The 27,533-nt window shown below is 40.7% G+C and overlaps 1 protein-coding gene across 5 annotated transcripts in view; it reads left to right on the top strand.

Annotated features, from left to right (window-relative positions):
* Positions 1 to 463: 463 nt before the first annotated feature.
* MYLK (myosin light chain kinase) overlaps positions 464 to 27,533 on the top strand; it is a 201,432-nt gene continuing 174,362 nt past the window's right edge. For 3 of the 5 annotated variants that reach the window (XM_027714929.2, XM_027714928.2, XM_039381866.1), the window contains exons 1-2: positions 464 to 668; positions 13,426 to 13,498. In XM_027714929.2, coding sequence (XP_027570730.1) covers positions 501 to 668; positions 13,426 to 13,498 — 241 coding nt within the window. In that variant the 5' untranslated portion in view covers positions 464 to 500. Of the gene's footprint in view, positions 669 to 13,425; positions 13,499 to 23,842; positions 24,034 to 27,533 lie in introns of those variants that run through there. The other 2 variants (XM_027714930.2, XM_039381868.1) reach the window with 2 other exon arrangements.

Genomic DNA, 27,533 nt, shown 5'->3' with positions numbered 1-27,533 from the left:
TGGGCTGGGCGTGCCGCTGCCTCCGCTGGCTGTGGCGGGCCCGGGGAAGCCCGGCGGCTGCCGAACAAGGCTCCGCAGGGAAGGAGTTAAAGGCAGCCGCGCCGGCCGCAGTCGGTATCGCCGCCGGGCACCGCTTCCCCCGCGGGCTCCGCGCTTCCCCCGCTCCCGGACTGTGCGGGGCAGCCGCGGCCAGCTTAGCCTAGCCCAGCTGAGCCCAGCTGAGCCGAGCTGAGCGGCAGGTGGGCTCTGGGAGGCGGTCCGGGGCTGTGGAGCTCGGCGGGCGGGCGGACTCGTGGCCGCGGGGCTCTCCCTGCCGGCTGCGCCCCGGGACGCAGGGGGAAGCCCGTGGGCGGGCACGGGTCGGGGGTACCAGGGCATCCTCCGCAGGGGGAGGTGAAGTAGGCGGAGAAGGAGGAGGAGAAGGAGGGAAACCTGCTTCTCCGGAGGGACGAGGTAGCGGCGCTGCAGCGGGCCAGCCCAGCGGCTCGGGCTGCGGGCACATGCCGGGCTTGGATCCCCGGAGCCGCGGGATTCCTGCGGGTGCCTCAGCCCAGCTCCCGTCCCGTCCCGTCCCCTGCGAGAGCGTCAGCTGGGCTCCTGCAGGGAGGAGGGCTCACCTACGGCTCCTCTCCCAGAGTGCATTAATCCGAGAGCAAGCAAACCTGGTAGTAAGTACTTGTCATCTTTTATGTATGATTTGTTAAAGTTTTATACTTCTCTGCTGGCAGGTAGCAAAGGATTTTTAGGAAAAAGCATTCATATGCTCGGTTGTAAGGATAATCTCTCTGGCTCTCCTTTGGACTCCTGAGCCTTTCAAATACAAAGGTGCATATGTGGAGGCACATGTAGGAATGTTCCTTCGCTCCACATGCACATCTTTAATGTTTCAGACTAAATTATGTGTCTTTTTTTTTTTTTTAACTTCTGCTGTTCTCAAAGTAATTTGTACCACGTTGCACAATATGCTTAGTGTCTGAGAGAAGAGTAAATCCTGGTGACACATGCTGCATAAGGTTGGGGGAAGGAGATGAATATTTAAAATCATTAACTTGGCAGGGAGGGGGAATCACTTCTCTGCATGCTGCTTTCATGCTGTGGAGCAATGTACTTTTGGGGATTCTTTGCCTTTTAATCCTCTTTCCTGTGTATGCACATCTGGATTCTGGCCTGGCACTGCTCCCTGCACTCAGCCTGGAAGGGAGTGGCATGGCAGACTAGCGGGGGCTGGAGACCAGGGATGGAAAGACAGAGAATCCTTCCTTCCTCTTACAGTTTAAAGATACTTTTTAGCACCAGTCTTGCCTTCTGCAGAGTAAATCCATAGGAATACTTCTCCCAGAGTCAGGAAGCGGCATCATAAGTGCTTTGAAGGCTACATTATGCTCTCTACAAAGGGAACGGCTGAGACGATAAATGCAAATACCTGATTCCACACACCCTACTTCCCAGAGGATTCCAAGCATTGAGCCCTATGGGGGGTGAGCATGGAATTGCAGGATGTGCAGAAGGTGTGTTCCTACTGAGACTTCAGAATTATGCTACCTCTTTGTGCAGTGCTGGAAAGCCATTTCTGTCAGTGAAGCTGTAACAAAACTAGTAGTTCCTCTTGTATTTTAAATCCCTAACAGAACTACTATCTACATCCTTCTACTTCCTACACACATCTTTATTTATTTTGCTAATGACTTGCATTATTATTTGCCAAATATGATGTGCGTCTTCCTGTGCAACTTTGTTTGCTGAGATGTTCCTGGAACCAGGCTCTTAAGAGCGTGTTTTAGGAGACTTCTGCTTTTAAATCAGAATTATATTTACTAATAGCCGAATTGTTAATTTTCATCTGGTACGTATCTAAAGTACTTTCTGCTTCCTCAAATGATACTGTTCTTCTGTAGCTGGTCACTGTGTGCATTGTAGTTTGTAACAGAGTGCTCGTGATAACACATTTTCATGATACTAATATTACACTCATCCTGAACACTTTGCATCCTAATGCTACAGAACAAGTGCTTTAACTCCGAAAGTAACTGGACTGACTTTGTTTTAGTAGGAGAATGTTTGCTGCCAGAGGACCAGTCATTAGAATGATAGGGAGCATGTCCTGTGCTGGTGTGCAATATATTAATGGCATTTAACCTTTTTAGATAAGCATGAGCAGAAAGAGAGTGTCTGGTTTAATAAGCATCACAGCTAGGATTTTATATAAATGTGGGAGGCTCACAGAAGTTAATATCGCTGACCCAATTTTTATTGGTCTTGTAGGGAAATCTTAGTAGGTCTGCTGCAAAGCAAGTTAGAAATCTGATACTTTGCTGTTGCAAGCATCTCTCCATAGTTTTAGTTGCTTTGCTGCATGGTGCAAAGGAGGATGAAGGAAATAATTTAGTGAAGTTCTGTTGGTTTGCTTGTAGGATGCTGAAAAGGAATTTATAAAGTCTGAAATGAGCAGGGATTATGTATTACCATTGGCTTAAGTTAAATGTAAGAGCTGCACAATTTTTCACCAGTTTTTGGTCTGTTTCGTGTTCTCCCTGACTCCTCCTTTAAGTTCATTAGGACTTCCTCTGGGCGGTGATCCGATTTTTACAGTCAATCAAAATCCATACCAATATCCTTACGCAGGCCAAATACACTGTATTTAGAAAGACTATAAACCAACAGCTACAAATTACTTTCAGAGCCCTCCTAAAACAAAATGCAGATGTAAATAGAGTTCGGAACAGCTCCAAATGCTGTGCCTTAAAGTTGTGGATGTCTAAATCCAGAAAATGTTCTCAGAAGCTGTTTGCAAGCCATGTAAGGAGATGGCTGAAGTTTTTGGTTAGGCTCTGGAGAACTGCAGCCACAGTCTGTGGTTGTTGGACTCTTCTAGGTAGTTTGAATTAAGGTCTGAGCATGGGCTGGAAGTGATCCTGGTTTTGTGGGCAGACTTGTCTCCTCTCCTTCATAAACTTGTCAAGTTCATAATAAAACATGCTGCGGTTGTTTGCTTTTGCTGTGTTTAGAGCTGTACTCAATAGCTTTTCCAAACTTTGTTCCACAGGTATGAGTTAGGAGGTAATGAAGATAATTTTTTTTCCCCACTGGCTGGTTAATACACTCTTCTCTCTTTGATGCTAAATGACTCTTTTTTTAACCTCCCTTTGGAAGGTAGGTGTCCTTTCTCTCATTGCTCTAGAAGCACATTGCTGCATGTGTTGCAGTAGACTATCTAAACTTTTTCAGTGGCATCTACTGTGCCAGACAGCATCCTATCAAACCCTGTACAGCTGCCTCCATCCCCTTCACTGATGGAAATGCTTCTGTGATGTACACTAGGACTACATATGTTGTTTGGATTTCAGCACTGCATGCAGAGAAGATATGATTAATCCATAGTGCTGAAAAGGATTTATTGGTGAAGCCAGATGGATTCAGGTAGGATGGACTCTGGGAGATTTTTTTAAATTTAGCACAGCTTTAAATGTTGTCTGTGTCATCTGTGATTACAGTGTGGGTTTTGCTAAAATGTGGGTCTTTTGTACAGGGTCTGTTGAACATGCTACAGCAAGGTCTGTCTCTAATAATGTCTTCATTAAGTGTCTCTACAAACAGAAGAGTATACTAATTGCCAGAATAACATGCTGTTTGGCTCTTTGAACAAGCTACTGAACACTAACTTATGAATGGAAACTTAAAAGGTTCATTAGCAACCTGCTACATGAAAGAAATGCCAAAATGAAATGAAAATACATTTGTACTCCTGTTGTTGTTGCTATTAAAGCTGATATAGAATTCCAGTTTAGTTTTTGTGGGCGTCTTGACTAATTTAATAAACATTTTTGTGCCTCTGGAGTTTCAGCAGCTGCTCCCTGTATAAAAGCTGGGAATAACTAGTTCTGCTTTGGTAGAAATGAAAGGAGAATTGAGCTCTATAGAAATGAGGAGATTAGAGCTCCATGAGGCATATACCCCTTTAATGCTGCTGGAAGGCAAACTCACTCAAATAATCCTAACTCTCACTTCTGGTGAGCAGAAATTCTAGGGGGGAAAGAAATTCCCTTAGTGACTTATTAACAAAGGCTTTTCAGGTTTGCTGGGATTTATCATGTGAGCCTAATCTACCTTTTGTTCATCCAGTTGGCAGGCTTTAAGATTTAAAAGGGTCTACAGAAACTCCTCCCCCAGACTCCTTATTTAATTAAAGAGGCTTGGTGCATTATTTACCTTTGAGTCTTCCATTTATGTGGGAAAAATGAGTTGGGGTTAACATATTATAAAATATTTGTGAATGCTGCATTATAAGCAGCGAAAAGAAGCAAACTCTGATTATACCTTCAAATTTACAGTGACCTATATGGGTTCAGTCAGAATGTCTGGAAGTGAGGCCAGCCCTACATAAGTACTGAAGTATAAATACAGGTGTCCAACTCTACAGCAAATTTCCCTGCCCCTGTAGGCAATTCAAAGGGCCTGGATGAGGGTCAGTTTCTTTTGCTGCTATGAGAGCTCTCTGGATTCCTCTGATGTGCAGATCAGGCCTTGCAGGCACCAATATTTTCTATATTTTGCTTTGGTAGTCCAGTAAAGACAGACTGGTAACTGTAGTTCTCTTACTGGTTCCCTAAGTTTCTTCTCCTCCCCCACTCCATTCATCCCTGTAGCTGTGAGCATCAAGTTGCAGATAAAACAACTTCTGAGAGAGCAATGGGATGCAGCTCTTGCCAAAGGCAATTAAGTGCTTAGGATTACAGTGTGCTTTACAAAGTGTGTTCTTGCTGAATCCTTTTCCTCTTCTGCTTGCTGGCACAAAGCAGTTTCTTGGCACTTACCTTTGTTATAACAAGTCTGAGCATTGCTAAACTTCATTACAGCGTGTCCGCTCTTCTGAAGAAGTCTAGCAAGCTGCAGTGTCTTCTGTTTTGAGGACAGTCTTGCTGGTGATTCTTTACTAAGACTCAGCTTGACCTCATCACCTCTGCTGTAATTGGATTAAATTCACTCACTTGCCAAAAACACGGCCAGCTGACAGCATATTAATTATTCAGACTGAAGTGCTGTTTTGTAGGCATAGGTTCCTTGGTACCAAAGAAGTTTTTAGGGCTTGTGTTGCAGCTGATGTGCCAGAGGGATACAGAATTGTCACTGAGGGATGTTTTCACTTTTCTTCATCATAAAAGTGAAAGTAGAAGATATGGGAGAAGATGTGGGAGAAGAAATGGCTGGCTCTACTTGCCAGTCATGTGCATCGCTTACTGCTGATTCTTGTGAAATGTTGATAAATCGCTGAGAGTCCAGAGACATCCTGGCTGAGGAAAGTGAGTGATGGCATGTGCTGTTTTACACACCCACTGCAGTTTATTTCTAATTATTGCACAGCAGGTTAAGATCATTATTTTGAGTTGTCTTTTTACTGCTTTTTGTGTTATTCTTCAGCAGTCTTGTGATCTGATGTATTTGCAGATTGGCAGGATGATATCTGAACAGAAAAATGTGCCCAGAAGGACACTGGAACTGTGTAGTGAAGGATAATCTGATCACCAAGGCTGTAGTTTCATCCTGAGACCTTTTATATACTCTTTAAACCAGTGTAATCCAGCTTTCAGTGGGAACCACTGCTAAGTAGCAAAAATCACTATCCTGATTGTTAACCTCAGCAAAATGCTAAGGGATGAGTGAGTAACGTGGAGACCAAGAACTGAGTTGCAAATACTCTTATAAAGAGGATTTGAGTGACTGGAGAGACACAGTGGTACAGACACTCTCAGAGATGATCCAAATAATGAAAGGATCCCTGTTTTGTGAGTTAGCTTTTTCTTATCTGCCTGGAAGTACTGCAAGTTTCCTGTTTGCTGCCAAGGCCTGTAAAGAGTTGCATTTTGCAGTCAGCATGGGTCAGAGGAACTAGAGCTCCCAGATCTTTGTTCCTATCAGGACATTGTTGCATTGCATTTCAAGGTGATGTTGTTTTTTCTAAATTCTATAAATATTTACGGTGTGAAACAATAGATAAACAAGGAAAATAAGGATGTGAGATTTTCCATATATACTAAGTGAGAGTTACAATTTCATTTGTTGTGTAAATGTGCAGTGCAAATAATAACAAGGATGCCTGCTTTAATACCCCATTATACCATAGTTGTCTAATCATATTTTTGGCAATGTTAACTATTATGAAGTTGCTTGTTGCTTAATGGAATAGATACATAATTCCATTAATTCTTGAAAGTGATGTAAGTAGTTTGTTAAATATTAAGGGGTTTTTTTTCCTTCACATATTTTATGTATTTGGAATCAGTGCCATTAAAAAAAAGACAAAATATTGACCATCTCTCCTGGCAAGAATTAACAGCCTAGCTGGGTAAAAAAAATAGTATAAAGGGCATGTTCTGTAAGAAGCACTGTCAAAGACTAGGTCAGGGAACCACTGTCTGTATGTTCTTATGCTCTGTATCAAAAGGAAAGTTACAAACCAGAAGCAGTAAGCAGGCTGTGTTTCAAATACAGAGGAAAGAGAAATTTGTCAAGAATGGCTGGCTTCACTCAGGTTATTTACCTCAGATGTTTTAAGATCATAGCTTTCCTTTCCTTTGGTGGAAGAGGAAGGTCTTAAATCAGTGCTTCGTGTCTGAGAGTTACTGACTCCACACCACTAATTGAAGTCCAGTCTGGTTTTGGAGGTGAGAAGCCTTTTCTGTTTTGTGCAGCGTAAGTTTCTGCCAGTGCTGTGGTGTGTTAGGTTGGTGAGATCTGCCTCTGCTGCTACTGTATAAGTTCTGACATTGTGGCTGTGGTAGTCTCAGGGGGTGTATCTTGGACAGAGCCTGACAGACCATTGCAGAGGGAGTCCTGGCTTTAAAATTTAACAGCTGGTGTATGGGTGTCTCACCCCCAGCACCAGAGCAGTGCAGTTCCTCTGACCTCAACAGAGTTGCAGCATTCATGGTTTTCAGTGATGTGGGAGCGAAACTGGGCCTATATTCTTTTAAATGGTCTATTTAGCAGCCCTTTTCCATATGCAGTCTCCATGCCAGTGACAGGAGCTTCCTGGAACTGACAAGAGACACAAAAGACCCCCTTCTCTAAACCACTGGACCTTAAGAATATTGAAAAGATGTTACAACAAGCCTCATAATACACCATTGTCAGGCTCTCTCTGAAGATGCCTGCAGTGGTACCATGCCTCTAAGATTTCAAGAGGGGGTGTGATGACCCCACATGGAAAAAAAATACAAGAGTAATGGTTTGGGTGGCTGTGAGGAATTTCATAGTACTACTTCCCCTGGCTGTAATTTGAAACCAGCTGGAGGCGTTTAGTGCTGACTGAACTCGTATAAGAGGCAAGCAAATATCTGAGCATGGATCATGCAGGTTTTTTAGGAAGAGATCTTGGCTTGTGAACCTGTGCATGTCTGGGTGCATCTCTCTCATGGAGAGAGGAGTGGTGAAAGAAGGTTTGTTTCATTTTCTTCTACATTTCCCTTTCTTATTCCTACTCATTTTCCCGTTCCTTTGCAGTACCGCAGTTTTTCACGTTGCTGTGAAAGTGTCCGTGCTTGTGAGTGGAGTGAGCACATTTGAATGGAAGAGGGTTTGTGAAGTCTGAGTTTTGGCATTCCTAGGGGAGTGGCAGGGTTTGCATTCTGTGCTGCCTCAACCCTGCTCAGGGATGTGCCATAACTGTGTGGTGCTCTGGTAAGCCACCTCTGTGTAGCCAGGAAAGCAGCCTCGAGTCGGAGAATTACCCTTTTTTTTATTATTTTCTTGTCAGTTGATACAAACTTCAGATCACCGACTTGGATACTGAAGAACAAGACTACCACAAACAAGTATGAAGTCGCTTACAGAAATATTTACTTCACCCCTTCCTTTGTGGTCCCCTCTCGCTGTGCACTCAGTGCAGGTCACAGACAGCAGCAGCCCTGAGGACTCCTGTCCCTCAGGATGTGACCCCACTTGGTGTCTCCAGCCCTCAGGAGCTGCCGTTTTCTTTCCCTAACTCCTGGTATCCGGATGTTCTCTGGCTGATGGGCTTTTTGGCGCCATGACACGCTCTGGTGTGTAGCAATTTTTACCACTTGGGCTCCCCTGGTGCCAGAGCTGGTGGAAACCATCTGGGATTGGCTTGGGGTGGCTCAAGGGCCCCTGTGCCTCTTGTCCCTCATGCCATTTCCCAGTGGGTTATATGAGGGATGTGTCTAGAGGTGTGGCTGTGGGATGGCAGTCAGTATCCGAGGGGTGAGTGACAAGGCAGAGGCAGTGCTGTGCAGGCCTGACCAACAGCCAGGCAGGCTCCAAAGCACTTCCCTCCATTTTAGCTCAGTCCTGACCTGCGGGACCAAGGTTTTATTGCAATCGATGGGGAATTTTGCTCGTTACATGCTAAAGTAGGCCTGAACATGAGTGCTGGGATACCGATGGATCAATTAAGCACATCACAGAGAGAGTAGAAGTCAGTAAATGGCTATTTGATCTGGTTTTTCCTCAAATGCTTATAAACTAAGTGAATAAAAGTACTGCTCCTTCATTTTACCTGAAAGTGTGTCTTTATTGAGTTCATCTCAGTTGACTAGTAAAGTATTTAGTTTTCATCCAATCTATTTAGTTCTTATCTGATATGGAACTCAGTTACATTCCTTTTCCAAGGAATTTCCAAGCTATAGCTGTGGATGTTAGGGTCATCCTGTTCAGTCTGAGCAGAAGTGGGGGCTCTGTTCCTGACTGGACCATAGTGACAACCAGAAAATAAGGTTATAAAAGTCAACTACTGGCATAGCATCTCACCAGCAAGGACAGTCAGAGATGGTGAGATAGTTCTCCCGGTGAAATAGTGTGGACCTTACTCCATTCTCCACATGCGTGATATTGACTTTAATGCAGTATCTTCTAACTGCAAACACTTTACCACTCTTTTGCTTTGTCTCAGAGGGTAAAAGCAAACATAAATGTGTAAATAAGTTTTGGTACTTGATGTTATATTGGTTTTATATTATATTGTACTTTGCTTGACAACTGGGGTAACCCTCTTTGAACTTGCTGGGAAGATTCATCAGCGCATGAGCTGTTCAGGGTCCTGTGTGGGTGCCAGGTACCCGTATATTACATTAGCAACATATGGATATCGATATTGGAGCAGGAAATTGCAGTAATAGGCCTACTTCTCACTAAATTAAGGGGAAGGAGAAAAACACGTGATGATTCATGTCTGTTCATGCCTGTGAGGTTTTCTGTGGTGAACAGAATTCTCTGTATAGCTTTCCAGTGCTATTTCCATTCTAGCTGGTTTTATTACGAGTGTAAGGTTTTGAGATGGACCGTGTCAAGGGCAGGAATAAGGAAACTTTGTCAAACTTTGTTAATTTTTTATCTGTGTGGCAAAGAATTTTTTTCCTGAAGAACCAAAAAAATTTTTTTTTAAACTGTAAGAGTAACAGGATGATGAACTAAATTGAATCTAAAAACAAAGGATTTATTGTCTTGAAAACAAACTTGCTGTAATTGCATTTCTTGTGAGTTTTTTTTTTTCTTCTGTTGAAGCTCATATTTCACTTAGAAGACAGGAAATACAAGTTTGCTGATTACATTTTTTAAAACTATAAATAACTTACTGTCTTCAAAGATGGTGTTAATTTTAAAAAGTGCTTCTAAAGTGAAACTTTGGTGAATTAAAAATTAAATTATATGGGTAAAATAACTACTTGTTATGTAGTTGATGTCTGTACTGTGTGTACAAATGTTAAAGGTGCTTTCAGAGGGAAGGGTGTTATAAGAAAAGTTCTGGCACCTGTAACTGGTCTAAATTGTTTTATTTCCTATTCTTTGCTGTCTGTATCTCCTTGTCCCACTCTCACCCCTGCCATGAGGAGTAATGAATGTTTGTAATCTATCACCTTGCTACTTTGCTGGGGTCATTGCTTATCCTCAGGAAGTGGTGTAATGTGTGGGAATGCTGAAGTCTGTCTAAAAAATAAATGGCATTAGAACTGGCTCAGTGTTCCAGTTAGCCCGATATTGTGATGAGTTAACAGGAGAACCTTCAACAGCTTTTTTTTGAGATCCACTTCTCTCCCTACCTCTCCAGTTTCCACAGCTCTTGTGTTAAGGATATTAGAGGATGTGTACCTGTTTAGTCCTTTAAGTGTCTATTTATAGACCTGTTGACCAGAGTTTGTTTAATCCCTTTTTGAACCCATGGACATCCTTTGCCTTCACAGGCTTGCGTGACAGCAAGTTCCAGAAGCTTGTAACCTGCTGGGTAAACAAGTGGTTTCTATTTAAATTAGTTGATTGCTTGTTGCAGTGAGTACTGCCTTGTTCTAGTTTTGTAGGATTGGACAAATAAGAGCTCTGCATTTAACAGCTAATGGTTTTTTTGTTATACCTGGTCATATCCACCCTCAGCCTTCTCTCCAAACTGAAGAGTCACAGCCTTTTTAGTATGCCCATGTAAAGCATCTGCTCCATTTCCATTTAGTTGCCCTTTTTGGCAACTTGCTGTGTCCTTCTTGGTATGGGGAGAGCAAGTCATAACACTCAAGTTGTGGAAGTGCTCAGGTTGTGTGAAGTTGCAGAAATCCCTCATCTTGTTCTCTTTTCAAAGATTCTGATGATGTTTCTGGCTTTCCTAACTGCTATTGAACACTGAACCAAGGATTTTAGAGAACTGTCAAGGATGGCTCCAGCTTCTGAGTAGGAATAGTTAGAATTGATATTGTCTTGAGGAATTACTACACTAATGTCTATCTGCCAACTTTTTTCCCAATCTGTTAGTTTAGTCATTGATTGATAAACATGCTGAGTAACAGCAGTCCCAGGGGTGATCCCAGGAATTGCACTGCTGATTCCACTGCATCTTAAAAAACCTGTTAAACTCTATCCGTTGCTTTCTTATTATTTCTAATGTTTGAACTCTGTTATGTTCTGCATTCATTACTGTGAATGAAGTTGAACTTGCCAAAGTGTGGTTTCCAGGTTCTCCTACACAGCCCTTTCCATAGCTGAGAGTTGTGCAGGCAGGATTTGCAAGTCCTCAAGTACTGGCCAGAGCCAGTATAGCTCTGGCTTACATACCTTGGCTAGTGGTTCTTAAATTCATATTTGAATTTCTTCAGAACTTGTGTGAACATTGTTCTGTCCTAGTGATTTATTAACATCTAATTTCCTTGTTTGGTCTGGTATTTCCTGATTTTATTTCAGATCGGTCTGGCTCCTCTGCCAGATTTACAACAAAGGGTGCAATGGATGTGGAAAACTCCCAAAGATTTCAGCAGTAAAGATTGATGAAAAGAATTCACTGAGCTTCTCTCCTACAACTGCATTATCCCCATCTCTCCCTGTTACACCTTTGTCATCCAGCACCTGGACCGCTTTCCTAGCTGGCTTCTTGTCCTTGATGTATTTCAAGAGCTGTTTACTACACAGTGATCTTTGTTTGCAGGCAATTTTTGGATTGTCTTTTAGCCCTCTTAATTTCCTGCTTACATTTTACTTAGCATGTTTTATGGGCTTCCCCTGTCTTTACTTAAGCAATCCATTTTCTAAGGGGTGACCTATGCCCTGCAATACTCTCCTAACTCTCCCTGAGGCTTCCTGGTTTTTGAACTGCTCCTTTTTAGCATCCTCTTTCTTTACTGGCACATCTTTATGTCATTCTCTTTCTTAAAATTAAATAACTATACACTGGTTTTGTTTGATGACCCTTATATCAGTGCTGTTTTTTGTGTTTCCTAACAAGTGGCCCTTATAGTTTTATCTGTTTTGGATGGTACCCTGCACTTAGAAGTTTCTTTTCCACTGGAGAACTGTATATCTAGAAAAATGACTGGCACTATATCATCCCTTTTTTTTCCTCCAGGGTCTAATACTGAGTATTTCTAAACATCCTCATGTGCTGTTGGTATACAGCAGCTATTAGTATTGTAATAGTCTGTGGAAGCTTTCTATTAACATAGAGGGGTACAAGCTGGGCGTGAAAGCATTCTGGGTGCTAATGGAGCTGGGTATGTTATTACCTTTTGCATACACACACTATGTGCAGTGATGATTAAAACTTTGCACTCCTGAAATCATGGGCTGGATTATGTATAAAATTCAAAACCTATGCACTTAAAACATCTGACAAGAAGGTAGCCTTGCTTTTCCAGTTTTGCAGAGGTGAAAAAAAAAACCCTGAAGGAGAATACTCTGTGGTTATATGAGAGGTCTCTGTGGACATGTTTACAAGAGCTGAAGCGTGTTTATACTTACTTCTGTGCAATTACTGGAAGATTGTCCTTATTCCATAAAGCATGTGCATGCAGTTGAAGGAGCAGTACAGATGTTTACTCTCTATAGATGCACTTATAAGAGCTGGTTTTACAGACGCAATCCAGCATTGAAACAAGATATGCAAACAAGTTATTGTTGATTAATATTGCTTAGCTAATTGAAGCTAATATTAACTAATAAAACCTAGACAGGGGAATAAACCTAGTTCTGTGTTCTCTTTACCCTGTATCACTGAAGTTATATACATTCTTTCTACTAGGAGCACAGGATTGGCGTGTTTGTTGGGGTTTTGTTTGGGTTGTTTTGTTTTTACTGAGGCACATCCTGTCCCTGCTATAGCCGTCCTTGCATTCTGTAAATAGATACACCTAAATTTGCAGAGCTTGTCTGTCTGAGCCTTTTCTTAACCAGTGAGTGCTGGACCAATCTCGCTTCAAATCTAGCTATGTGTCTGTGCTTTGTTCTTGAAAGACTTGGATTCAAGCCTACTACATATCTTCCTGGACCAGAAAGCTGTTGGAAGTGAACATGCTGTCTCTGGGTGATGACTTTACTGATGAGTTGCAGGAGTTCCCCATCATATGATGAGCTAAATAATGAAGTCAAGTTGTGCACTTTAAGAGTTACTGCAAAAAGAATGAAAGTGAAATTGAGCAGAGCTCGTCAAAGCCGACTGAAACAACATCTGTGGTGAAAACCTGGACCTCATCACTTCACTGGGAGACGTGCAAGGGAAATGATGTCAAGTGAAACAGTTCCTTGTCCCAGAGAGGAACTGGACTTCACCATTCAGAACACTTCTTACAGTCCTGTATCTGACTAATCCAATCTTGAGTGATTTCTTATCAAATGAAATTTCGGTGGCTCTCAGGGTCTTTTGCAGTCATTGGCTTCTGTTGAGAAGCTGTGGTATAGTTCTTAGTGCCAGGCTTTGGAAGGATTTTCCTTATTATCTAGGTATAATTTTCTACTTTGCAGATGGAATGGTGGGTTTGTGTAGCTATTCCAGCCAGACTTCACTATTCTGATATTTACGTTTCGATAATTTCAACAGTGTAATAATTCATGTTTTTGTAACTGTACAATGCGTTCCTTGACTTGAATTATTTGTAGGGTCTCTAATAGAATGTTTTTCAAATGGTATGTCAAATACATAGTTCTTACTACTTTCATCACTAGGTTTCAAAACACTTTACAAGGAAGTATCAGAAGGAAAGGAGTTTGGAGGGACTTCTCCAAGGCCTGAAAAAAGGTAAGCCAGGCGAATCTTCTGTTTCCATGTCTGAATGCAAAGTTGTCTTGTTCTTACTAAAATAAGTTTAGGAGGTCACTAAATAAAACTCGTGAGTGAATACACTTGCATTACCAATAATGTAGGCTTAGTCTGGATTTAACTTAATGTACCGGGGGGAAAACAACAAAAATGACACTTAGAAATGCAAATGTAGCTATGAGAATATTTAGGTATTATTAAATATTTAAATTCTTACCTTTAAAGTGTGTGCTTCACATATAGAATTTCTGGAGCTCATTAGAGAATTTTTTGGGGGTGAATTTTTTTAGCCTAATTCACTGTGAGTCTTTAATGTAATATTTTTTCCCCCCTATACTTGCAAATTAATATTAGTTCTGTTCGTTCAGCTGGATTAATTAGCTCAAAATTATGTAATAGAGGCAAGACAAAATAATAATTTCTTCCAAAATAAGACTGAATCTCTGATAACTGTACATTAGTTCTGACTTCTTACCCATATCTGTTTCGTTCCATCTGCAGATCACAGAGGTTTTTAGGTGCTTATAAACTGGACATGAAGCTATTACTAGCTGCTTTTGAAAGTTTGTAGCATAAAAAATAAAGAAATAAGGATAAAAATAACCCTTTAAACTTAATACATGGATTCCCTTTACCTTGCCCCTTCCAGATGAAGTTATTCACTCTCTTCCATCTTCAAATGAGAGAGTTTAAACTTGCTTTATAGGAATATTGCTCTGCAAAGTTTCCAGACTTATAGGAGACAGAAATACCTCTAGAAACTAAAAAAAAAAAATGAGCTTACTAGAAAAATAAAAAGTTTTGAACTGTTTGACAAATACTGAATCTCAACTTGTGAAAACAAAACCTGAGTTTTGGATCAGTGTCAGAATTTGATGCTGTTATTTTGAACAGCTCTGGTTAACTTAAATTCAGAACAAGGGCTGAGTGTTCCCTTTTGTATTATGGAGTTACGTAGTACAACAATTAACTTGGAGTCATGTTATGCCAGCCTTCTGTGCAAACATAGAGTAAAGCCTTTTCATTGCCCCTAAAGAGTTTTGTCCAAGATGACAAACAGCTGCTTGCTTCTAGTGCAGTGATTTTGATGTATTTATTTATTTAATTATTTTAATGGGGAGCTGTACTGAGCAGATAAAACTGAATATTTGTGATTTGTTTGTTTTTCTAATCTAGGGGGATTTGCATTCCTTCTACTTTTTTTCTGCTACTTTCCAAAAGTGTGCTTCTTTTCAGTTGTGCTATAAGGTGCTCAATAACTTGTTAAAACAGATCTCTCAGAAAACGATGTGGTTTCTTTTCTTTTGAGAAAGAAAGATAGGAGACCAAAACCACATGTAACACCTTCTTTCCCCCCTCCCCCATTTGTTATCTTTCTTCATGCTTTAGAAGAAAGACACTGTCAAATTTAGATTTCTGCAGCTTCAGTTTTCCACCCCTGGGTTTTGGTATGTCTTTGAGATAACTCTCCCCCTGAAAGTACTGTTATGTGTGATAAGAAACCTTGTAACCATCTTAAACTGAACTTTGTGTGGTTTTTGGCTATAATACGTGCATATGTATATATTTACATTTTTTAATCTATTTTTCCCCAGTCTCCAAATCATTGTCATGCCCCATTTAATTCTCTCCAGACTTTTTCAATGCCTTTTTGAGGGTTTATGTGGGTAACTCTACTGTCAAGGCAGAAGCCTGTGACTTTTCCTGGCTCATGTGAGGGGACTTGCATTTGCTTCAGTGAGGCAGAATACATTTTCCATTATGGATTTGTGCTTCAAACTGAGAGGCCTTGCTTGGGCTTCAAGGTTCTCAGAAATGGTAAATTTAAACCAAATACTGGGGGGGAAAAATGCTAATGCTGTATGATCTTTAAAGAAAAAAAGGGAAAAACCAAAGGAAAGGAAGATCTAACCAGGCCCTGGGGATCAATCTTGACTATGCCTTATTACCACAGCTTTATCCTTTCCAGTGCTTAAAGATGCTGTCAGTATTGAACTCTAATGACCTGATTAATGCATTGGAAGGGTGCCTATAGATTGTGGTACTGATATTGTTTCCATATGGCTTCCTGGCAGGCAGATTGGCAACAAGATGTCACCTTTGTGGTGATGAGGAGGAAGAGTGTGGATTTTTTCCTTTTTATTTTTATGGAGCTTGTCTCAGCAAATAAATACCAGTCATTGGGTCAGTCAGTCTGAAAAACAGTAGCCTTGTGGTAAGCTGAATTCTGTAGATTTATTGGAGTCTATAGAGTAATACAGGAAAAGGATATGATATCTATATTGTTTGCAGAGGCTTAAAAGCCCCATAATACCTGTTCCTCCTTCAGTCAGCAGGGAGTTGTCTTTTGAAGCTGCATGTATCCTGTGCACATGAAATCTATGGGATAATCCCAGACGTGTTTCTTGGGGCAAATACTGGATTTCACAGGACTTACTTATGAGAATTGTGTTCAATCAATGCAACAGGCAGCAGATGTTAAAAATTCTTCACCCGCTGCTTAGAATTTTCTTCCTGTATTTTGTGCTTCAACCAGGCAGCACTGACCAGGCTCAATACAGATGTAAAAGAGTTAAACTGAATTACTGACAGTATCCAGTGGGTCAAACTGAATGACCGAACTGTCCCTTTTTGACAGCAGTGTAGTGTCCTACCCATTTTTCTGTGCCAACAAGAAATAGCTTTTTCTTTTTTAGTGACAGTGTTTTGTTTGCATGATGGCCACACATACAGCTGGTTCCATTTAACCCTCGAGACTGAAATGGTTTGTGAAGTAGCTTCATATTTTTATTGTTAAAGCAAAGATTAACCTCCAATCTCTTTTTCCTTACAAGGGGATTTCTTCCACGTATCAATACATAAAGTGCAGACTTGTTGGGCGGAAGAATCAGCTGGGAGACTGGTAGTGTCACAGTGTGGTTCCTCCTTTGGATCTGAGTCCTTTCAGTCCTAGGAAAAATGTTTCATTTCTCTGAAGGGAAAAGAGTCAGATCCAGTGGGAAGTCCCTGTCCTAATTAACTGAAAATTTACTTTCTTTCTTGGTGGGATTTGCAAGCTGTGCTATCTCACCATCACTGACTCGTTTTAAAACCAGTTCAACTGTGTCTAGAAGAGCTGTTCTCTGTACAAACAGTCATGTTCATTTGTTTTGTGCATCATAGCTTACAAGGAATGAGATAGAAAATTCCCTGGATTCTTGCATTCACCTTCATTACATTACTGCCTCACACCATATCCACATAAATGCTTGATTCTATGTAGAGACATGCTGGGGCAATTTTCTTCCTTTCTTATCTGCTGATCTCTTTTAATGTCAGAAGAGATCAAGGTGGAATGAGACGATGTGTTTTGCTGACCTCAGGACCCCACATGCCACCAGTGGCTTGTGAGAAAGTGCTCTATAGGAAGGTGGATGCTGTAGCTCTAAACTGTTGTTGCACATGTTTTAACATATAACCTTGGGAGATCATTGTGCTGTTGGACTTCCAGGGCTAGAAGAGGAGGAGATAATAAACTGCTATAGGAATAAAAGCCTTGGCCAAAGTTTCAAGCCTTAATAACAGGTTTTGTTGTGAGGAAGCTCTGAATTGCAATGATTCTGAGCCAGGTCATGCTATAAATCTGAGATGTTAGAGACAACTTGCTCGTAATGTTCTCCGAGATTTCTTACAGAAAATGTGGTTCTTATTGCAATGTGCCTCCTCATTCCAAGAGGACTGGCAGCTGGTTCTACTACTGCTTGCATCAACAATGCTGTAGACCCTGTTTTCCCTCTTAATCATCAAATTAATGTTCTCCTAGACCATGAAATAGAGTCTTCCACTTAGACATGGGTTTAATGGTGAGTTCAAACCTGCTACAGTCTCTAGGCTGGTAGGGTGCAGTGTAGCAGGGAGAGGCTCATAGTTTTGGCAAAGCTCCACTTCTCTGCTTCATTTAAATTCAGTTTGTGAACTGTGCTTCATCAGCTTCACTCCTGAGGCCTACTTGCTTCTTTCTACAGACAGGTCAGCAAAAATCCCACAGGAATTTGAAATGATGGATACAAGACACAACGTTAGAAAGACAACTCCTTCTGCCGTAGTTCTAAACCAGCTAAATCCCTGATGCATGATTTGTGTCTTGTGTATATTTGGCCAAATGTCTCCATGCAGTAATTAATGGCAACTGTCTGATGATCAGTCTGTAGCGGAAGGATCACTAAAGCTTTCTGTGAGAAAGCTTTCAAGGAAAACCAGTGTTCCAAATTCATTTCACCACTTCAGTTGTCTTTTGAGGACACACAGCAGCCTGAGGAACACAGAAGCAACCAAAGTCTTGCTCTAGTTTGGATTACAAAATCAAAGTAATGTGAACAGAAAATACATATCAGTGTTATTGGCAAGTGTCTTCCATAGGAGAAGAAATTGCTGCAAAATGGGTTCACTGCTATAGCTTGAGAGGGGCAGGGAGTGTCTTGGCTTAGTCCAGCTTAACCAAGGAAATCTGAAATAGAGATTTATGTTCCCAGCTTAATTCTTAAAACTGTGGGCAGGGAGGGAGGAAAGAAAGTGTATCCAGTGGTATGAGGCTAAAGGCAAATTGCCCAGATCTGCCCTCAGAAATATAAGCACAACTTTCAGTAATTTCAGAGTGAACTTCATGACATAATGAAAGGACAATGTGGGATAGAGAAGTATCCAACTCTGGCATTGTCCTTGCAGGAAATGAGACCCAGTGGTCCAGGGAAGCCTGTCCAGCCCTATTTGCAATAGCTGTGCCCTACAACCTCTTTCATACTCTGATAATTCAGTGAAATTAGGCTTCTTTAGTCAGTGGGAAGCTGCTTCTCTGCCATATTGGAAGCATTCTTCTAGTTTCTAACCTAAATATATTCACTGTTCGTTTTCCACCCGTGACTTTTATGTCTCTGGTTATCCCAGCCTTTTGTTACTCCAAATTGTGTTATTTAAGTATTTTTCTGTTTGGTTTGGGTGGTTTGGTATCAGTCAACAGTATGCTATCAAGAGTGGGGGTGAAACCCGAAAGAGGGGTGTTAAAGATGAGAAACAAAATGAACCCAGAGCACCTGTGCACATGGAAGTTAACCCAACTAGGTTGCAAAGCTGCAGCTTTTGGTGTGGAACTGTTGCTCTCTAAAAGCACAGCTGACCTCTTGCTGTGCTCCTTCGCTGTCTGTGCCAGAGGAGGCTGCAGCAGTGATGGCCTTATGCACAGGGCCCCTGGGAACTCCCTGATCTCACCCAGTCAAAGGTGAGCTATGGCAAGAGATTAAGTTAGCACAGTTTTTCCTAGTTCCTCAACTTTGAAATCCCTGAAAATCAGCAGTGTTTAGTCCTCTCCTTGGCTGCATCCTAAACTCGTTCCTCAGTAGACCAAAATAAGCTGTGCAACATATTATTTAAAATCCATTACTGCAATGTGTCATGTTTTACACCTCACAAAAGCTGTTAGGTGGTGTATTATGGAGAGAGAAAGAAAACACAAGTCTGCAGTATCAACACACGAAAGAAACTGGTTTGCTATGAGGTTTTTAAAAATTGTTCTTATTTCCATTTGAAACAGTAACTGAGCCCTAGCAAGTATTGCTTGTGAATTGTGCTGTCCTGCCTCCATCAGACATTTTGCTCCATGAAAGCCTAGAAATAATGCAGTTAAATCTATAAAGGGGAATGTTTGAGTTGTGTGCTTTCTTCTAGTTTCACCTGTTTTTAAAGCATCTTTGTATATACAGTTGCTTTGTCGCAGTGGAAGTCGGGTTTTATATTAATTCTCTATTGTGCAACTCATTTGCATAGCTAATGACAATTGCCTTTGTATTTAAACTAGTCCACCTGGGAACTCTGAGAGCTACAGCATGTCTCAGGCTACTGTGTTGCTGTATCTTCTGCTTCCTCAGCCAACCCAGAATTCCTAAGGTAGTAAGAGAATAAAATAATTTTTTTTTATAACTCCCATTTTTCTCTTCACCAAACTCTCTTGCAAGCTGATAAGACTCCATCTCCTCCCTGCACTAGAAAGTACCAGAAACTCTACTTAAAGGTGTTTCTTGTAGCCTCACTTACAGTTATAGGCAGCATTAAAAACTTGAAGCTTAAATAACACGTTTCGTGTCTGCTTAGGTGGAGGATTATAGCATGAATTTGTTACCACTGCAGAGGCCCTGGCAGTATTAACATTTGCTTAGTTTGCAGAAGAATTGCTCTGGTTTTTGCCTGTGCACCAGATTTGGATGCAGTGAGGGCAAACCCAGATTTGCCCTCTTTCATTTGCATAATGTAACCTTGAAGCTTCCCAGCTCCCCTCCTGTTCTCTGTTCCCCAAAAGTATTCTAATATTTGGAATTTGTAAACATGGGATTTGGGATTCCATATGCATCTGGAATTGATAAACTGTTGGTATTACAAAGATGTAACCCTTTATACCTCTAACCCAGGAATGCTCTAGAGAGAACTTACAGGCACATCTGATGTAGATGCAGGCAGAGTCTGAACAGCTAAAAACAAAACGAAAAAGTTGCTGTTGAATGAGTGGAATTTTCATTGAAAACTATGTCACTTGGGGGGCAGGTGGGGAGGAATAAAAACTACAGAATCTGTTAGGCAATAAATACAGCCATAATATTTTTGAGCTAAGAACTGAAGAGGTGTGAGTCAAAACTTGTCACATGGCATTAGTGGGAGAGCGAACCTTTTGGAAGAGACACAGTAGTGAAGGGGAAAAAACCCCACCAAGCAAAAACCTCACCCCTAACAGAATCTTGGATTAGTTGAGGTTCAGTGAATGGCTTTGTTGAAAACACAAGAAGAGAATTCAAATAGAGAAGGCCTGATAAGTTGCAGGGCATCACAGATCTGTTTCCATAGTGATATTGTTCAAACAGAGGCTTAAAGGAACATGAATACCGTTGCAGATGAGCTCTATAGAAGACATCCGTCTTCCAGTGGGGATACTGCTGTTGGTTGTCTGATGTTTTTTTTCCCAATTAGTTGGATTTGGGGAAAAGCGATGAGGGAAAAACAAGGGCTTAAAAAAACTATTGACTTGACAGACTACTGCTCCCTTCCACCTCCTGCTTTCTGCATTTTGCACGCCCTCTCCACTCATTTTTACTTTGACTGTTGTAATTGTTAAAAATTGCATTGAAATGTTTTTAGAAAAAAAATAGGCACCTCCACCCCCTAACTGCCTATACTGAAGCAAAACACAACTTTACACCAGTGTGGGATTCAGATATGCGTGTTCCTTCATGTCTGTGTTTATTCTCCTTTGATAAACAGTGCAACTGAGCCATTTACTCAAGAGAGCTCATTGTGAGAGCAGCACAGTACATTTCGTACTACATGTTGCCCACTGTCCTAATCATCCTGTAGCCACTGGGAAATTCACCAAACATCACCTTCTTTTCATAATTGATGCTTCTCCTTTTGAAAAGCATGGTCAAGCTCTGGTTAGAAAAGAGCTGTTTCATGTTACAAATATTTTGGTGTTGGAGTTCTTCCTTCCATTTTTCTTTACAAAATTACCATTCTGCAGTTTTTTCTTAGTTAAGTATACTCTGAAAATAAGCACAAAACCCTTAAGTTACAGCCGTATAGAATATATTTTAAGATTAAAAGCATACCAGTCACTTCTCTGTGTAAATTATGATACATTTTCTTAAAAAACCCCACAATCTTTGTTTAAATAAAACTGCAGCAGTTTTTTGACTTGAACTTTTTAATATGGGCTGAATAAGCCACGTAATAAGAACAGAAATCTATGTAGAAAGACAGTAAAAAAACTCATTGTGGTTCTTTAGCAACTTGACTTCAGTGCATAGAATGGCCAGGTTTAGACAACTCTCCCTCAGAAATGAAGTGCTTCATACGTTGGATGGACCAGCTCATACTTATCACAACCATGAGTATTCTTCTGAAAGTGTTTGAGACCGTATGAATTCATTGGATTTGCACCCAATCTGGATCTGGTCACTAACCTTTTCATCTAAAACACAAGTCGTTTGAGTTGGAAACGTTATGTATTCTTGACCTTTAGAGTCAGGGAGAATTACCTAGGGAGTAGTTTGGGTTTCAGTGAGGTAAATACATTATTTTTTTCCCCCAAAATTAGTTAGTTGATCCAAAATTTTATCTTTAAAGTAACTTGAATACATATTGCAATTTTCTGTGTTAATTCAATAGCTGCTTTATGAAGACACATCCCAAAGGTACTCAGAAGCAGAGGAAAGAAAACCAAATAATAGTGAAAGTGCAGTATCTTGGCATAGTAGTCTAGTTTAAGCATACTATTCTAGTTAGACTGTGTGTTTGTTTTGGTTAAGGAAACAGGCTAGTACAAATGTCTTGTAATAGCATAGATTTGAGTATATAACTTAGATTGTGATAATGACGATAAACTTGGAAGAGAATTCCTTTTAAAATGGATATTTTTGCAGGAAATAATTATATTTTGTAATTAAATCCATTTTTACATATTCCATGGGGTGTTTTTTCTCTCAATCATAGCCCTTCTGAGTGCCAACAGAGCAGATAATACTCATTAAATTCTTCCCCTTTTCCAGTCCTATCTTAGAATGGGAAAAAAAGCTTATATTGAAATTTCTTATTTTATTTCTTGGGAGGAATAGAAAACCTGGAATCACAGCCAATATGGCAAAAGTTATTTCTCTTTAAGTAGTGTGGAAGAAAAATGTCCCTTTTAACTGAACTCTACTTTTAATGAAATATGCTGTTTTATACTGTATACTATTTTATATCATTTAAAATTCCCCAAATTAGTGGGAAAATGGAAATTTTGCTCTTCAGTCTCACTCTTTTCTTTCCAAGAGATTTCATTGCTAAGTGTATCCTACTCTAGTGAGAGATTTACAAAGCTTTCATATTTAGTCTTGCTACTGAGCTGTCAATCAAATAACAGCCTACAATTACTTGAAGGGGAACTGCAAAGATAGACCAGCCAAGCTTTTTCTCAGTAGTGGCAGACGGAAAAATGAGGGGTAACTTGAGTGGTTGCTATTGAAGCTTGGCAGGATAGTGGAGCAGTGGAATTGGTTACCCAGAAACTTCGTGGCATGTCTGTTTGTGGAGGTATTCAAGACATGTTTAGAAAAAACCACAACTGATTTGTTTGGGTGTTGATGACAGTTCTACTTCAAGTGGGGTTTTGTGTTAGGGATGTGTAGAGTTCCTTTCCAGTTAACATTTCCTGAGACTCGGCCATTATATTATCTGTTTATTAGTTTTCCTTCTTTCATCCTCATCCCTGGGTAAGGCAAAGACCTCCTTCAGCATCTCATAAAACTGGTGAACTCTCAGTCTGTCTGGGGTCCTGGTTCGTAGAATCATAGGGTGGTTTGTGCTGGAAGGGACTTCAAAGTTCATCTCATTCCACCCCCTGCCGTGGCCAGGAGCACCTTCCACCAGGCTGGGTTGCTCAAAATCCCAGTTCCTAGTTTATAAACATGGACGCCTCATCCAGTTTAAAGTTTCTGAAGCTGTTTCTGTTATCCCAATTCTACACTTTCCTGGATCTCAGCAAACAATGGTACATTTTGACCATATTTTCCTGATGTGACAATTTCTGTCTATTGATCTTTCATGGCAATTATATTTTCTTACATCTCTTATTCTCCTCAACAAGGAATTTAAGGAATATTGTGACTTTAACCTAGAATATATTTCTAAGACGCCATGTACTCACATCTTGGAATAGAGGAAGATATTCAAACTCCAAATTCTGGTCCTTTTGAATGTAAGATGATTTTATTTTCCTGATCCAGTCCTGATCTAGTTCTGATCCAGATCCCCTGGTGCTTGGGTGAATGCTAGAGTTAGTAAAAAGGGAAGGGTAAGAATACGAGAACAGAGTGGGGACAGGAAGGAGGAGATGAATGTTGTCATTGATAACAGCTGCTCCTTAAGGTGTGTATCCAAGATCCCTCAGGACTGGAGATTAGAAACCTGTTCATGTTGTTGTACAAGCACTAACTACAGACAAAGCTCCTGGGATAAGGAGTTTCCACTTAGAAACACAAAGATCCCATCCTTTTGCAAGCAAAGAGGTGAGGAACTCTGTCTGGGAAAGATTAAGTACCTTGACAAAGGTCACTGTAGTTACCCCTTCTCACAGAAACTGATGGTGGCACAACTCGTGTACTCTGAGTCCAGAGCACTACTGCCAAGTCATGCTTTTCTTTCCCTAATGATTTCCAACAGTCTAGTCAACAAAACAGAGAGCTGGTTACCAGGGAGCCGGCAGAGACCTTCCCTGTGCTATGGACAAGTGCGTGTGCGTTTGGTGCATAGGATAAAACTCCAGTTCTGCCTCCCAAGAGCCTTCAGAAGTAGTTTTCTCTCATTTGCTATCCAGGGAAGCAGCATTCCACCTGTGGATTTGGTATCCTAGAAGTGTCCTGAGCCAGTTTCTGTTTTGGAACCTGCTGTTGCATGTCCGGAACCCGGAAGCTCTCAGTAGGTGAGAAGAAAGCAATCTTTTCCAAGCACCCTTTGAGGTACATTTGGTTTTAAAGAGTGCATTAATATTGGTTCATCTTTGAGTTAACACTGAAGAACTAGTGAATTAGAAGCATTCTTCTACTTCCAAAGGAACCTATATTAGTTTTGCTTGTTCTGGTTGTTTAAAATCAGAAAATGACTTAAAATTTTGTTGTGAGAGAGAAAAATCATTAAAGGCATTGAATAATCTTGCAAAGAAAGTGTCCTACTGCAAAACCTGACACCAGTGAGGGGGTTTTTTCTTTTGTGTGGGAGTTATATTTGCATTCTCCCCTCCCATCCCTAGTCTCCCCTCTACTTCTAAGTGATGTGGAAAATGCTGGTGCCAAAAAAAGCTAAATGAAATATTGATAAATGTGGGAATCACTTACTTAGAGCAGAGGCAAATTAGAAGGCAGCTGGTTTTCATCTTTTCTGTTAACTTGGGAGGTGTGTGTGTGTTTGTGTGAAGAATTGAGGCTACTGGTTTATATCCCTATATCATACTCTTGGAGAAGGGGAAAAAGCAAGAGTGCTGAGAGTGAGAATCAATCACACAGCTTTTCTTCAGGCTTCTATTCATTATAGATCAAGTTTTAAGAAATGTAGGGAATGTTTTCTTGCAGCTTTTTGTCTCTCTCTGTGTCAAACATCCTTAAGTGCTAGGGATGATATGAGACTAGTTCATGGTATGCTTTATTCCCGAAAGACAACTTTCTACTTGAAAAACTTGATTGAAGTGGAATGAATGTTCTCCTACATTTACAGCACTGGGGAGATGTTGTTGTGTTGAGCATTATGTCAGGGCTAATTCTAGATTAGCTGTGAGAAGGTACTGTAGTAACAAATACAACTGAGGTTTTGAGAATCTGCATGTAATATGTTAATGGAGAATGTCATTTTAATTCTTAGGTAGAGCAGGATGGTTTTGGCATTACTAGATAGTGGATAGTTCTTTCAAATTGTCAGTTCCTGGGGTGGCCAAATAAAAAAGTTAGAAATTTTTATACGGAATAAACCAGAAATAATTATTCTGGTAGTTCCATAACATGTATCTGCAGCTCTGTCTATAACTCAGAAAGGTTTGATAGACCTCAGAAGGATTCAGAGATATGCAGAAAAACCGTGGGTGTGTAATGACATCCACAGGACCAGAGAGTAGATGAGGACTTTTCAGTCTGGAAAAAAAAGTCTTGGTTGGAGGCTGAGGGTGTCATAAAACTAAAAATGATGGGGAGAAAGTAAACAAGGAGCAATCAGACATAGCTTCATTTGAATAAAGGAAGAACTCAGTAAAACTTAGACATCTAGCAATTTAAAACAATTTGGGGATTTTTTTCATACAAGGCATGTGCAATTGATTGTGGAACTCACTGCAGTAAAATGTCAAGAAGGCCGAACTGGGTTCAGAAGGAGGTTAAATTCATAGAGGTTAAACTCAGGGACTATGAAACACAATGGTCTGACTTCTTAAGTCCATAAACTGCTGATTACCAGAAGCCAGGAGGGTGTATTTGGGAAAGAATTGCTGTAAGCTTACCCTGGCTTTGTGTTCTTTCCCAAGGCAAGTGCTACTGATGGTCACTGGAGATAGGATATGCATAAGAATGAGACATTGGGGCAGTTTTGTGGTTTGCTTTCCAACATCTCTAGCTGTCTGACTTCATTTACAGACATGATATTTTGGTAATGTTCCACTTAATGATCAAACTACATTCTACAATTTATTCTCTACTCCTTTTTTCATACATCAAGGCTCACAGTAGCCTTGTCTGCCAGAGCTTCATCTAGGAATTTCTCAGAGTTCAGTGTGGCTCCATCCATTTCATCGGAATGATTGCTTTGAGAGGTGCTGATCTCAGTTCTGTTTTGTCACTTTAGTAGCATCTATGCACTCACTTCAGTTTCACTTGTTGTTGCTTTAAACATCTTGAAAGCCTTTTCCACTTCTGTTTGTTGAAGTTATTTACTGTTATTATCCAGGTAATTTAGCTGTTGCTTCCCTAATTGGGACCCATGCTTCTTTCCAGCCTCTAACCTTTCTGATTGTCCACTTTGGGTTTTAAATATTGAAATAATGGTTGGGGGGAATTTCCTGCTTTTGTCGTGAAAAGAATGGAAGTGTGGTGCCCTGGTTCATGTTTGTGAATGTGAAGGAAGCAGTACTGTAAGCTGTTAGTTCTGTAAAGCTCCTTTGACAAGTGACAGACAATTGTATTTCACATGGGCAGAGTGCATGTGAGATTTTGTCACTCTGGATTTTGCTTGTTTAATCCTGTAACTGCCATGAGTGAATTCCAGGTCAATGCCAGTGTCACATTAGTGGTGTGCGAGCCAGTGTAGTGAAGCTGCAGGGCGGTGCTGTTTTGTTGACCTCTTGAGTGCTGTGCTCAGAAAGTGTGTATTTTTGCTGCTGTCCCAGAGACTGGGAGTGGGAACTTGGAAGTTTCCCACTGCAATCAATAGGAAACCAGCAAGTACTTAGGAATGAGAATTGCTTTGCTTTCTGGTGTCTGGCCCACTGCCTATTTTTGTGGTTTGTGTCATAGTCCAGCCTTCACACTCCTCTGGGACTGAAGAGGTGGCTGCATTTATCCCAGGCCACGCACACTGAAATACAGCTCATATACAGTGTAAACATACACAGCTCCAAGAAAGTCATCTTCAGGGAGCAGAAGAAATTTTTTTGCCTTCCTAAGAAGGCTGTCCTGAGGAAAATTAAAGAACTGCGAACAGACACAGGACTTTTCAACTAGTAAGACAGGCTTTTCCTTCAAAAGGACTAGGTAAAGTTTGGGGACTAGACAGATACTACACTTATACTCCATTTCTATTACTAGAAGTTCTCAAACTAACATTTTAGCTTTTGCAGTTGTGGAGAAACCTTGTTGAAAGAGTGCAGAAACTGCCGCAGCCACCTGAGTTGGCAGGCAGCCTGAAACAAGAAGCCTTGAGGTGTTGAATTCCTCTCATTCATTCAATGGATGGCTAATTCAAATGGCATGGATACAGCTCTAAAGGTGAACGTTAACTGTTTCACTGTGCATCAAAGTAGCTAGAAAAATACCGAGAGTGTGTAATGAAGGTGAATAGTATTGTATTGGGCACTCTTTAACAGCACAGGGTAAGCTAAACATCGGCTTCCGAGTATCTGCAGCCCCAGTCTGCTCAATTAAACATTAACTAGAGATGAGCTGCAGCAAACTACAGAAAGTTTGAAGTGAGTAAAAAGAAAAGGAAAAATAGACCTTTGTAATAACATTTTATCTGGATTTAGGCATGTATTTTCCTGCTAGTGTTCTCATACTCACCAAATTCTTTTACACCTTTGACTTGCAAAAAGGTTTGCCTGCTTACTGGATTTGGGATTTTTACCTATCTGTTCTGAAGGAGAAACTATTTCCTACCTGGTAAGTAGAAGTTTGAGATAGGGCTGTGCGTGCTGTATTTTGTTACTGACAAAAGTAAAGAATTATTTCTATTTTTCATTTAGCACAAAATTTTTAATTTGAGTGGG

This window comes from Pipra filicauda, unplaced genomic scaffold, assembly GCF_003945595.2.
Source record: "Pipra filicauda isolate LSUMZ 115617 unplaced genomic scaffold, ASM394559v2 scaffold10_size6260569_pilon, whole genome shotgun sequence".
Taxonomy (NCBI): domain Eukaryota; kingdom Metazoa; phylum Chordata; class Aves; order Passeriformes; family Pipridae; genus Pipra; species Pipra filicauda.
Note: the sequence above shows the minus strand (reverse complement) of the source record. Positions and strands in the feature narration are given on the sequence as shown.